The sequence below is a fragment of the Oryza glaberrima genome, chromosome 1, assembly GCF_000147395.1.
Source record: "Oryza glaberrima chromosome 1, OglaRS2, whole genome shotgun sequence".
Lineage (NCBI taxonomy): Eukaryota > Viridiplantae > Streptophyta > Magnoliopsida > Poales > Poaceae > Oryza > Oryza glaberrima.
Window position 1 is genome coordinate 5673760 of NC_068326.1, and position 13428 is coordinate 5687187.

Consider the following 13428-nt stretch of genomic DNA (forward strand, 5'->3'; position numbering starts at 1 on the left):
GCTGCTCCGACACAGCGTCACCACTAGTCGGCCGGAGGGACGACGACGATGATGACAGCCGCCTGCAGTAGATCGGGAGGAAATACGATAAAAATTAGGTGTCGATTGATTCTGTGTTGTTCTTTCTAACCGCGCCCCACCGCATCGGTGCCGCCGTCGCTCGGCCGAGCTCCTCCACATCGGCACCGCTGCCCAGCCGCACCGCCGAGGCCGTGAGCCGCGTTGTGCCCGCGCCGGGGCCACGCCGCCGCACGGCCACGCTCGCGCCGAGCCGCCGCTCAGCCGTGCCCCGCCGCATCGGCGCCGCCGTCGCTCGGCCGAGCTCCTCCGCATAGGCAGCGTTGTTCGGCCGCATCGCCGCCGCGTGCCGCTGCCTCTCCGTCGCCTGAAGAGAGGAGAGGAGAGAGAGAGATGAAGAGAGGGGAGATGGGGAGAGAGTAGGAAGAAGAGGAGGGGTGAGTTGGACTGACATGTGGGGCCCACGTGGGTCCCACCATTTTTTTTATTGTTTTCTGTGTGAGACTGACATGTGGGGCCCACAGGATTTATTATTTTTCCGGATCGAATTGCCACGTAAGCGTCACGTCAATGCCACGTCAGACGAAAACCGAGTCAAATTAGCTACATAGGCGCCATGTCAGCCAAAACCGCTCTCAAAACCGCCAAGTGACCTAATCTGCTCCGGTTTTCATAGTTGAGGGACCCGTTGTGTCTGGTTTTCTGGATGAGGGATGGAAATCGGATTCGTTGACAAGTTAAGAGATCTCAGATGAACTTATTCCTAAGTTCACTGTGATTCAACGAGCAAATAACTGGGCTTTTATCTCAAGGTGAATGCATTTTGGGCCGATTTGTGTTGCGAGTTCCTTCGTTAGCTAAATGCAACATTCCCAAGCTAGAATCGCCACACATCGCTGCGTTTCTTTTCGGAGCGCGCGGCACTTTGCACTCCTGCGCCCCCCCCCCCCCCCCCCCCCCCCCTCCGTTTTAAAGAGAATCGAGGAATTTATTCTTTTTGAGACGTAGGTCACTGGGCATTAGCAAACAATTCTCTGCAGTCTTTGCCCCATTTTCACATAATCTCCACATATGGGAACAACTAACCAGATCTAGATCCGATGTCAGCCATAACTATAATCCAAAGCTAATGTTGTCAATAACTTAGCCATACTCATTTTTGGATGAGAGTGCGTGGCCTAGCACATGTCCACACATTGTTAACATCACAGTGTACTAGCCATCTACTGTTCAGAACAGTTGACTTTGATTGATCACCGCCCGTGACAATTCCATCATCTTAAATCAGGGATTCTCTATATATTCAACTGTTGGGCCGTCCACTACATCTATGTAACTCAGAGTTATGCGTCAGGAGCAGGGATTAATCGCCTACAGTAGTTATTAATCTTGTTGTTTTGTTCTTCAGAAATCAGGAGGAGAAGCCATGATGCAGAAATATCTGTGGATACAGATTTTTGTGTTGCTCTCGAGCTTCTCCTTCTCGGTTGAGACGGATTACGCCTCCATTTTTAGCTTCGGAGATTCCTTCTCCGACACCGGCAACATCGTCCTCATCTACGGTCCGGCGAGAACCGACCTCGTGATGACCAAACCGCCGTACGGAATGACATTCTTTGACCATCCCAGCGGCCGCCTCTCCGATGGAAGATTGATCATCGATTTCATCGGTAAATGTCTTTCCAATTGTGTTTGATTCAATTCTTGGCTTCTTGCTCGTGCTTCGATCGAATTGCCAAAATTTGTCGAATTGACAATGGCGTTTGATTTACTGTTTTGTAGCCCAAGCGCTGGGGCTCCCTCTGCTTCCGCCGTCGTTCGCGGCGAACCGGAGCTTCGAGCATGGCGCCAACTTCGCGACGGCCGGCGGCACGGCGCTGGACCGCGCGTTCTTCGTGGCCAACAACTTCACGGTGATGTCCCCGTTCAACATCTCGCTCGGCGACCAGCTCGGGTGGCTCGACGGCATGAAACCGTCGCTCTGCGGCGGCAAGCCAGGTGGGTGCGAGGGTTACTTCTCCGAGTCCCTGTTCTTCGTCGGCGAGCTCGGATGGAACGACTACTCCGCCGTGCTGCTCGCCGGCAGGGGCGTCGACGAGGCGAGGTCTCTCACACCCCGAGTCGTCGGAACCATCCGCGCGGCCACACAGGTGATCAGATCACGGACGAACACCTTGCACCATTAACACTTTTTACTCAACTCAATTTCTCTTGAGCCAGAAACTCATCGACGGCGGCGCGAGGACGGTGTTCGTGTCAGGAATCACGCCGATGGGGTGCTCGTCAGCGAACCTCGTGCTGTTCGCGGGCTCAAGCGAAGCGGACTACGAGCCGGACACCGGCTGCCTGAGGAGCCTGAACCAGCTGTCCATGGAGCACAACCGGCAGCTACGCCACGCCCTGGCGCAGCTCGGCGGCGCGAGGATCATCTACGGCGACTTCTACACCCCCCTCGTCGAGCTCGCCGCGACGCCGCGCCGCTTCGGTGAGCCGCGCCATAGCTCAGACCTCAGAGCTAATTAAGCTTCTGGATTTTCATGTCACCGGAACATATATATGGCGGCGCAGGGATCGACGGGGAGGAGGGCGCGCTGAGAGCTTGCTGCGGCAGCGGCGGTGGGCGGTACAACTTCGAGTTCAACATGAGCGCGCAGTGCGGCATGGCAGGGGTGACCGTGTGCGGCGACCCGTCGGCGTACGTGAACTGGGACGGCGTGCACCTCACCGAGGCGGCGTACCACCACGTCGCCGATGGGTGGCTAAGGGGGCCGTACGCGAACCCGCCCCTACTCAGCTCGTCGTGTTCGGCGCGAGCGCGATAGCCGCGGCGAGTTGAGGCCTTCTCCCTTCTTCGGCGTGGGCCTTCTCGTGGTCGTCTCCTTACATGTTGGTAGTAGGAATAAGTTCACTCCAGGTCCCTCAATTTGACGCCCAGTCTGAATTTCATCCTCAGTGCAGAAAACCGGATACAACACATCCCTTAACTTATAAAACTGTACAGAAGAGGTCCCTCGGCAGTATTGTGGCCGGTTTTGGATGACGTGGCATATACGTGGCTCCCTTTGACTAGGTCCTCATCCCACGTGGCATTGACGTGGCGTTTTGATCCGAAAAGAAATAAAGGAGTAAAATTGAAAAAAAAAACTAAACAAAATATACGGGACCCACCCGTCAGTCAAACAAAAAAATAGTGGGACCCCACCTTTTCCACCCCATCTCTTCGTCGCGGATGAAAGAGGGAGAGACAGGGAGGCTGACCGCGCGGCGCTCCTCTCTCCCGCCGCCGTGCGCCGCTCCTCTCGCTCCAGCCGCCACCACGACTCCTCGCCCGCGCGCCGGAAGGAGGGAAAAGAAAATGCGGCGACGAGTCGCTGCCCGAGCTTGTCAGTGGCGGACGATGGAGGTGGATTTAGCGAAAGCCCGTCACTGACGTCAACGCCTGATTCCACCACTCGCTGCCCAGACGACGACGAGGTAGGCCTAGGAATGAAGTCCTGCCGAATCTATGGCGGTCACCGCGTCCAACAGGAGGAGGCGAGATGGCCTCGGCGGTGGCCGGCGACAGCGACCCGAAGCAGGTGCCGCAGTGGGTGCGGAGGCGCGCGGTAGAGGTGGAGGAGCAGCAGGTGGTGCACGAGGTTACTGCTCCGCCTTCGGCTCCACCCGCCGCCCCTCTGCTTCGCTCGGCGCCCACCGCCCGCCGTCGCTCCGCACGCCGCCCCGCCGACGCTCCGCTTCCACCCGCCGCCCCTCTGCTTCGCTCGGCGCCCACCGCCCGCCGTCGCTCCGCCCGCCGCCCCTCTGCTTCGCTCGGCGCCTACCGCCCGCCGTCGCTCCGCCCGCCACCCCGCCGACGCTCCGCTTCCACCCGCCGCCCCTCTGCTCCGCCCGACGCTCTCTCCGCCCACCGCCTGCTGTCACTCCGCCCGCCGCCGCTTCCCCTTTTGCAGTGTAGAGGAGAGAAAGAGAGGGGGTGGATGGAAGAGGGAGGATGACATGGGCCCACCTTTTATATTTATTTTTGTGCGTAGCTGATATGTGGGTCTCACAGATTTTAATATTTTTTGGGGATCCAATTGACACGTAAATAGCTACGTCAATGCCACGTGGGATGAGGATCTAGTAAAAGGGAGTCACGTGTGTGCCACGTCATCCAAAACATGCCACAATACTGTCGAGGGACCTCTTCTATATAGTTTTGTAAGTTGAGGGATGTGCTATATTCGGTTTTCTGGACCGAGGATGAAAATCAGACTGGGCGATAAATTGAGGGAGCTAGAGTGTACTTATTCCCTGGTAGTATATTTTCGGTCCATTTTGGGCCTCGTGTACATGGGCACTTGGGCTTCAGTTACGGCCTATCCATATTGGAAAAGGCTGTATACGTACAAAATTAGGGTACACAACTCTAACAAACGTACTAGTAATTTACCCTATTTTTTATGTAACGCCCATATAGTAAAATTAACCAGTTAATAATAAGAGCTTGGTTTATAGAGTTCTGTAAGAATTTTATGTATGTGTAGGTCATCTATATCTATGGGCTATAAACTGGGATGGGCTGGAAATGAGGCCCATCCAAACGAGGCCTCGTGGTCCTCATGGATATGCACCCGTGACTCCTGTGGCCTTACTGAGACCATGGCTGACTGAAGATTCTTGTGCTGGATTCACTGAGCACGGTGGTACCGTGGATTTGTGCATGTGTCAGACTGTCAGGTACTAAGATCTACAGTTTGGGATTCACTCGTTACTACGGGAATTAAGGGGATGTTTGGATGGAGGCTAACTTTGTCATTGCTCAATTTATCATAACTGTGGCAAGCCATACAAAGTGTGGCCAACAATTAGTTGGCCACAACTATGGCAAACTTTGGCTAGCAAATGAGAGTATGACGCGTGGGCCAATGTGCTAATAAAGTGTGGCTTGACTCAACTGCGGCACGCAACCAAACACTAGCCTGAAAAATTGTGGCACGTCTAAGGTTTAGTGTGGCAAACTGAGGCCACCAACCAAACAGCCCCTAAATTGTTTACTTTTACTACCAACTAGCATGGTGGCTCACGCAGATTGCGCGGCTAATATTATTATATTTTCTCTCATATAATAGTATATATATTTTCTCTTTATATTATTCAAATATATTAAAATAACAACATAATGTTAAATTTTGCAATAACTTTATGAAACTACTAATGTATAATATTTATATTGTATTTTATATACGTGTTAGTTATTAATTATTTTTAATATCAAATTTTAGTTATTTGTAAATTATATATATTCCTATATGGACTCTACACTCGTCTTTTAATATATTTTTTTAGTTCTGATTTTTCTCTGAACTTTTATTATTTCTAATTGTATTTTAACGTGGACTCTAAACTCAACTTTCAATATTCTTTAATTTTTAATTTCGAATTTTAGTTACTTATAAATTGTATTCCTATATTGACTTAAACTCTTCTAAATTGTATTTTTATACGGACTCTAAACTCTATTTTTAATTTTATTATGTTTATTCCGAATTTTAGTTAGTTTTAAATTCCTATATAGACTCTATACTCTACTTCTAATATTCCTTATTTTTTAATTCCGAATTACTATTTTTTTCTTAATTATTATATTTCTATATGGACTCTATACTCTACTTCTAATATTTCTTATTTTTAATTCCGAATTTCTATTATTTCCTAATTGTATTTCTATGTGGACTCTATACTCTACTTCTAATATTCCTTATTTTTAATTCCGAATTTCAGTTATTTCCTAGTTGTATTCCTATATGGACTCTAGTCTCCTCTTCTAATATTTCTTATTTTTTAATTCCGAATTTCAACTATTTCTAAATTGTATTTCTATATGGACTCTAGTCTCCTCTTCTAATATTCCTTATTTTTTAATTCTGAATTTTAGCTATTTCTAAATTGTATTTCTATATGGACTCTGCTTTTTCTTTTTCTCTGATTAATGTGAGAATTTTTAGGCCATGAGAGCGAACGTGGAGGCTCCTTTTTCTATTCCTTTAATAATATAATAGATAGATTGTCTCCTGTAAAATTTCCGCCATAGTAAAATGAATAAAAGAAGCAGATAATTACGTTGGCTTATAAACCGCAACAAATATTTAGAATTTTAAACTTAATTTTAAATTCTTTATGCTCTCGTTTCAGGTTATAAGGTGCATGCAAATTTTGAAATTTTAAAACTTAGTTTTAGACTCAATTTTGAGAGTTTTTTTTCACCTTCCAGTGCTAGCTATTAAACAGCAAATAATGCAAATATAATAAAAATTTTAATCCAAAATGTTTTTCGGTTGATTATATGTTGTTTTAGGTTTATCGACTGTAGGCCAAATGATCACGCACTAAACTACTTAGGGCATGTTTAGTTCCCAAAAAGTTTTTCCCAAAAATATCACATCGAATCTTTGGATACATGCATGAAGCATTAAATATAGATTTTTTTAAAAAACTAATTGCACAGTTAGGGGGAAATCGCAAGACGAATTTTTTAAGCCTAATTAGTCCATGATTAGCCATAAGTGCTACAGTAACCAACATGTGCTAATGACGGATTAATACCGGATGAATTACCCCTCCCCCCTCAACTCAACTCAGAGTGGTTTTGGTCCTAAGTGACAGTTCAGTCAGCATTTTCTTAAAAAAATGGTGGGACCCAAATATCATATCTCTTCCTCACCCCTTCATCATCTCTCTCTCTCTTCTCCCTCCACATCTGTCAATCGGCAAGGCTAGGGGCGGCGAGCGGCGGAGGTGACTCCTCCTCGCCCTCTGCCAGCGCGCGCCTCCTTGACGGTCGCGTGGTTTCTCCTCGACCTCCACTGGTGCATGAAGAAGTGGACATGGCGGGGCAGAGGAGCTCAAGCGGTGGAGGATGCTCCTCCTCAGCTATCTCGGCAACTACATGTGCACTCCAGCGGAGGCCGTCATGTCCATCCTTTCCGTTGCATCTCATCGTCACGTGACGAGTGTTGCGGCTGCCGGAGATGAGCACCTGCGTTGGTCCTCAATGGCCAAGTTCGGCTACGCCCCCGCCATCGAGACTCGCCCAACAAATGCGGTGGCAGCTCTTTCTACCGTAGCATGTCATCCCACCACAATTCTTAATCGATCCCCACCACTAGTGCCTCTCTCCGGAAGAGACAGCGAGGTAGATCAATCAAGCAAGCAAGACCAAGGGAATAGACAAAGGAGAAGGAGAAGAGCGTCGGCCGGCCCTTGCAGCAATGGGAGGGAGAAGAGAGAGGCCAGGGAATGGGATTGAGGAAGAGAGGGAGAGAGAGAGGTGAGAGGGGAGAGGGACAGAGTGGGTGGAGAATGTGATAGCCATGTAGGAGCAAAACCACTCAGTGTTGTGTTGGGGTAGGGGGATAATTCATCCGGTATTAATAATTGAGGGTGAAAGATATCTGGTTTTTAGGTTTACGTGGGTAATTCGGTCAACCGTAATAGTTAGGGGGTAATTTGTACTTTTCCTATTTTAAATAATTTTACATCATATTTCAGGTGTTAAATATCACTTGACGAATATACAATGCTAATTTAAAGCTACACGTGTAAAACAATTGAAAACAACACAATTTAGTTGTGTATTTTTAATTTGATATGATTTAATTTTAATTTGTCTAAGATTAAGATTCTCATTTTTTTTCTAATTTATAACTATTTCATTAGTATATGATAAGTGGGCAACACAAATGTTACATAGATGTAAAAAATTATGAAAAATATTTCAAGCCAATGATCTTGCTATAATACAACCACTTAGTTCATCATGAGATTTATAATCATATATGTATATTTTTCTCTTTGTCAAATAGTTTTGATAACAAATGAACAATCAAGTAACATGCGCAATAAACAACTCATAATATATTTTCTTACAGTTGAGGAATTCCAACATATCAAACATAATTTGATGAATGTATGTCATACACCCTATTGACGTGACTATGAAATATACTTCAATCAATTAGTTATTATAAATAAGTTTGGAAAAATAGATTCATTCTCTAAATTAATTAGTAAAGGTGTCTTTTGTGATTATGAAAAATAGGCGCTGAAAAACACCAGATGCAAAATTATAGATATTTTGTCAACATATAACTAACAATATGGTCCTTTAGAGATTTTATCATGATGGTATTTAAAAAAAACCCTTTATTTAGGTTAAAAAAAAAACATATAGCACAAATAGATATGAAACAACTCCATTATTCCATTATTGTTTTATTATCATGACACATGTTGTTCTCATAAATTCATGTTGTTATGATAGCGGTATGGTTTCAAGTGATGCGTCCAAACCAGATATTAAAAAAAACATGTTTAAAATAGTGTCAAGATCTATGTTAAAAATATAATCCGCATGTAAACATTCACAATAAAAATTCAAGCAACATTAAATAAGTACCCGCGCATATGCGCGGGCTAACATCCTAGTTATTAGAATAGTGCATCTTATTTGTGTCAAACCATCTTATGAGAAAGAAAATTTCTAAAGGAATCTATAAACATACACAATTCCTTTGATAATCGACCTCTGCACTGCGCTGTGCGCCAGTGCATGGCGACCGGGGGTGTTGACAAGCTGCGACCAAAGTTGTCCTCCATGCAGTGCATCGTCTCAAGTAGGACCAAATGTCTGGGACCTCACTAGCATGGGAAATGGGAGCCACGGAGCAAAAAAAAATTCTAAAGCTGCATATCTCTTGGCCGGCATAAAAAGGACAAAAGTGATCCTTATTTTATGTTTACAGTATCTCTCTTCGTAATTTTATGCTTTGATTAATTAATTATATTAGCATCTCTCGTTAAACCTCGGACATTGGCAGCAGCAGAAATGCAGAACAGAGTTGCATGATATTATTTCCTAGTTCTTGATATAGTAGAATCGGAGTTTCACTATCAAATTGTCACATTCCACACTAAGTGCACATAAATGAGTAGCTAATGACTGTCACTGTGATTCCAGAATCTAAAACTAGTTCCATTAAAGAATGTTATTAAGACCATTCTGTTCACAAAAACAGTACTAGTAAGGGCACCCATAATAATTATTTATAGGCTCTCTACAAGAGATTCATGTCATCATATTTTCCTATTTGGAAGAGATTAAATGAAAAGAGAGACCAAAACTATCTACTAACCTAGAGATAGTCTATAGAGAAAAACGAGGCAATGGATTAGAGAGCTATAGATACTCATGTAGACATACCATTGGAGTGGTTTATTATTAATCTAGTCTATTGCTAAGATGTACATGTTTTATAGATAGCATCTTACTTTACCATTGCGGGTGTTCTAAGGTGAGGGAACATATTATCCAACAGAATATAAAAAAATTCAGATGCTGCATCAACATTATTCGCAGCTTTAATTACTAGAGTGGTTTTTAGATGAATTATTATCATTTTTCGTTACTTGGATGAGCCGCTCTTTTATGAAACAACTCCACGTGTAAAAATATAGTGTACAGATGTAGCACTAGCAGTACAGAACTGCACAAAGGCATCAGCTCCTAGGAAAGAATCCAGTGCGCCCATGCTCCAGGGCATCAAAACTCCTAAACAAATCCTCTCAAAAAAAAAAAACTCCTAAACAATGAAATTTAGTCATGTAAAATATACTTGTACTCCAGTACTGTAGCTGGTAGCAGTCCAAACAAACCATCAGAGAACCACCCTGCATTTGACACAAATCTCGAGGCACCATCAACGGCTGATGAAACAAAACAATTGAAACATAAACTGATCTCATTTGGTTTTGAGTAAGGCCTGGTTTAGTTCCCAACTTTTTCTTTAAATTTTTAACTTTTCTATCATATTAAAATTTTTTTACACACGTAAACTTCTAACTTTTTCATCACATCGTTTCAATTTTAATCAAACTTCCAATTTTAACGTGAAAACACACCCTAATTGTCGTCCTTGGCCTGAATTATTGGGAGGCGTCAGGCCCCGGAATGTCACGTGAGCCTTCAATTATGTCGCCCGGAGGCCGGAGCTCTGCCTCGCGTCCATGGCGTCGTCCCTACCTACGGACTGTAGCGCAGTAGTAACTGCGTATGCGAGTCGTGATATTTTACCGGAGTCGGGACGAACGCTCGTCGCGCGCTGCGCGCACGCACCTACCCCAGATTTGCCCTCGGCATTTACGCCCTCACCTACAATCTCAAGCGAGCCCGATTAATGCCCTCTTTATAGTCCCACCATTGCCGAGCTCATCCCAATGCAGAAACCATCCAGCGTGTAGTGTGTAGCGTGTAGTGTGTCGTCACGATGTCGCGCGCCATGGCGGCCTCCAGGCGGGTCTCGGTGTTCGTCGCCGCGTTGGTCTGCTGCTCACTCGTGCGGCTCTCCCTGTGCGGCGGCGGCGGCGGCGGGCAGAGGGCGCAGAACTACACCTCGATGTTCAGCTTCGGCGACTCGCTGACGGACACCGGTAACCTCGTCGTGTCCAGCCCGCTCTCCTTCAGCATCGTCGGCAAGTACCCCTACGGCATGACATACTTCCACCGCCCCACCGGCCGCTGCTCCGACGGCCGCCTCGTCGTCGACTTCCTCGGTGCGCGCCGCCGCCGCCCGCCCCAATGCCGTCGTATTTCTCTCTCTCTCTCTGCACATTTGATTTGACATTATCGATCTTGTCGTGTTGGCCTCGCAGCGCAAGCGTTCGGGCTGCCGCTGCTGCAGCCGTACCTGTCGCGCGGCGAGGACGTCACGCGGGGCGTCAACTTCGCCGTCGGCGGCGCGACGGCCATGGATCCGCCGTTCTTCGAGGAGATCGGCGCGTCCGACAAGCTCTGGACCAACCTGTCGCTCAGCGTCCAGCTCGGCTGGTTCGAGCAGCTCAAGCCCTCACTCTGCAGCTCACCCAAAGGTCTCTCTGCACATTTCTCATTCCTGCGATTTGGTTCGAATCGTACGCATTGATACTGATTCTGAGACTGGATTCTTGACATTTTTCTGTGCTGAATCGGAGCAGATTGCAAGGAGTTCTTCAGCAAGTCACTCTTCCTCGTCGGGGAGATTGGGGGAAACGACTACAACTACGCCTTCTTCAAGGGCAAGAGCTTGGACGACGCCAAATCCTACGTCCCCACCGTCGCCGGCGCCGTCGCCGACGCCACCGAAGTGAGCATCTCTTCACTACACCAAACACTGAAACAATAATCACAGAATGTACATCCATTCTCTCATCTTGCAATGGTGGATTTTTTTTCAATTTCCAGAGGCTGATCAAGGCAGGGGCGGTGCACCTGGTGGTGCCCGGGAACCTGCCGATCGGCTGCTCGTCAGCGTACCTGACGCTGCACCCGAGCAGCAACAGGAGCGACTACGACTCCACCGGCTGCCTCAAGACGTACAACGACTTCGCCCAGCACCACAACGCCGTGCTCCAGGACAAGCTCCGGCTGCTTCGCCGGAGCTACCCGGAGGCCAGGATCATGTACGCCGACTACTACGGCGCCGCCATGTCCTTCGCCCAGAACCCCAAGCAGTTCGGTGAGTGAGCTCTCTCACACACACAAAAACCTCACTCCAATTTCACACTCATTTCGCTGTCCTAGTTAAGCTAAGCCAGTTGAGCTGATAGCCTTAGCTGTCCAGTTGAAATTGAATGAATGGACAGAGAGGCAACTGACTGAACTGTTGTGCATTTGCATCGCTGATGCTGGAATTGACAGCGATAGAGATTAGAACGGTAGCAATCACGATGGCCCCGCCACGATCTCTCATCAATCATCTTCGATATGGGCGTGTAGATACATTTAGGAGCGTGTGAGATGCAGTGGGAGATTGTCGGGCTCTTTCAGAAAAGATTAGAGGATTTGGGACTCCTATTGGCCACTCTTCTTTAGGGAAAAGATTACTTCTTTGTTGCACTGAAAAGCTCAGTGTCTTCGTCATCTCATCTGAACTAGGATAAAACTACATGGTCAGTGAAAGTAATACATGGATCTTCTTTAGTCGTTTTGCTTTAGAATTTTGAGCTATGTCATTCTCAGGAAAGACAGTATAGGCACTGATCATCCGTTGCTGTTAATCAGGACAATACTGAACCTCTGAGGCTCTGCCTATGTGTAACTATTTGCTGATAGCTGATTAGTTTCTTTGTTAGTGTTGGATCAGGTTCTAGAAGTATGTACTACATTTGTTTGACGTGTATTAATAAGCATTGATTTCAAGTCATGTGACATGCTTAAGCCTAACTGTTACTCCATAATAGTAGTATTTAGTACTCCACCATGTTCACCAACTCCCAGCGATATACTCCTACTAGGTGTCATCAATAGCATGTCATGTCAATTTATCTGGCGCCCGGCGGTTACCAGGTTTCGGTTGGCCGGTTAAGCTCTCACCAATTTGGAGCTGAATTATCATTGCAGTAGCATTGGCAGCTCAGTGAACAGTACATATGCTCTCAAGGCTAGTTCAGTGTTCACAATTTCAGAATGAAATCTCTGAAACTTTTGGGGTCTACCAATGCATCCTGAAATTCCGGATGTGTCTGAACTTGGCAAAATAAATGTTCAAATTCAGCAGAACCTGTTCCAAATTTAACAATTTCCATTCGGAATTCACCGAATTTTTTTCCCCGTTCCGAAACCGTGAACCTGTGGGTTAGCTCACCGATGAACTGGAGCTGAGCTGTGTGGGTGGGCTGCACTGTCTGTCTCTGTGTCCCTGCAGGGTTCAGGCACGGGGCGCTGAGGACGTGCTGCGGCGGCGGAGGGCCGTACAACTTCAACCCGAAGGCGAGCTGCGGCGTGCGGGGCTCCAGCGTGTGCACGGACCCGTCGGCGTACGCCAACTGGGACGGCGTCCACCTGACGGAGGCCGGCTACCACGCCATCGCCAACAGCATCCTCAATGGCCCTTACACCAGCCCAAGGCTGCTCTGACCATCCCCCGTTCTCTCGACCTGGTGTTAGCTGCTGCTGCTGCTGCTGCACTCTGCAATGTAAACTGATCTGTAATGTAGTGATATGAGCTAGTGGTGGTTTTGAGTTTTGACAGTGTGGGGGGCTTTGGCTACTTGAGTCTCCAGGCACAGTACAGTATGTCTGTCGAGTGTCATCAGCTTTGGGCGTGACTGTGTCCGTGCTACATTTGACTTTGCAAGTACTGAATTATAGTACTCAGCACAACTGCACAAACCTTTCTTTCATGTGTTACGTCTGGATTTCACGAGACGAGTTGAAATCAGGCGGTATATATATACGTCTGGATTTCAGAACAATTAGTTTCAGAAACATACAGCGTGGCATACACCAGTCAAATGATATATACAAGAGATTTGCTCCAGACCAATAAAAAATATCTCAAGATACCGGTATCTCATAATACTAAATCGTTTCCGATCATTGAATCAACGATCAGA

At 46.8% G+C, this 13428-nt stretch overlaps 2 protein-coding genes across 2 annotated transcripts; both read left to right on the top strand.

The window, feature by feature from the left end:
• Positions 1 to 1345: 1345 nt before the first annotated feature.
• LOC127770642 (GDSL esterase/lipase At2g27360-like) lies at positions 1346 to 3241 on the top strand. Its single transcript, XM_052296439.1, has 4 exons — positions 1346 to 1688; positions 1801 to 2168; positions 2239 to 2503; positions 2587 to 3241. Exons 1-4 carry the CDS (start codon positions 1445 to 1447, stop codon positions 2838 to 2840), a joined length of 1131 nt encoding a protein of 376 aa, XP_052152399.1. The 5' UTR covers positions 1346 to 1444; the 3' UTR covers positions 2841 to 3241.
• A 6853-nt stretch (positions 3242 to 10094) lies between these two features.
• LOC127760559 (GDSL esterase/lipase At5g45910-like) lies at positions 10095 to 13195 on the top strand. The gene is made up of 5 exons (XM_052284837.1): positions 10095 to 10608; positions 10708 to 10923; positions 11029 to 11177; positions 11276 to 11549; positions 12738 to 13195. The coding sequence occupies exons 1-5, from the start codon at positions 10323 to 10325 to the stop codon at positions 12947 to 12949; spliced, it is 1137 nt and encodes a 378-aa protein (XP_052140797.1). The 5' UTR covers positions 10095 to 10322; the 3' UTR covers positions 12950 to 13195.
• The last annotated feature ends 233 nt before the right edge of the window (positions 13196 to 13428 follow it).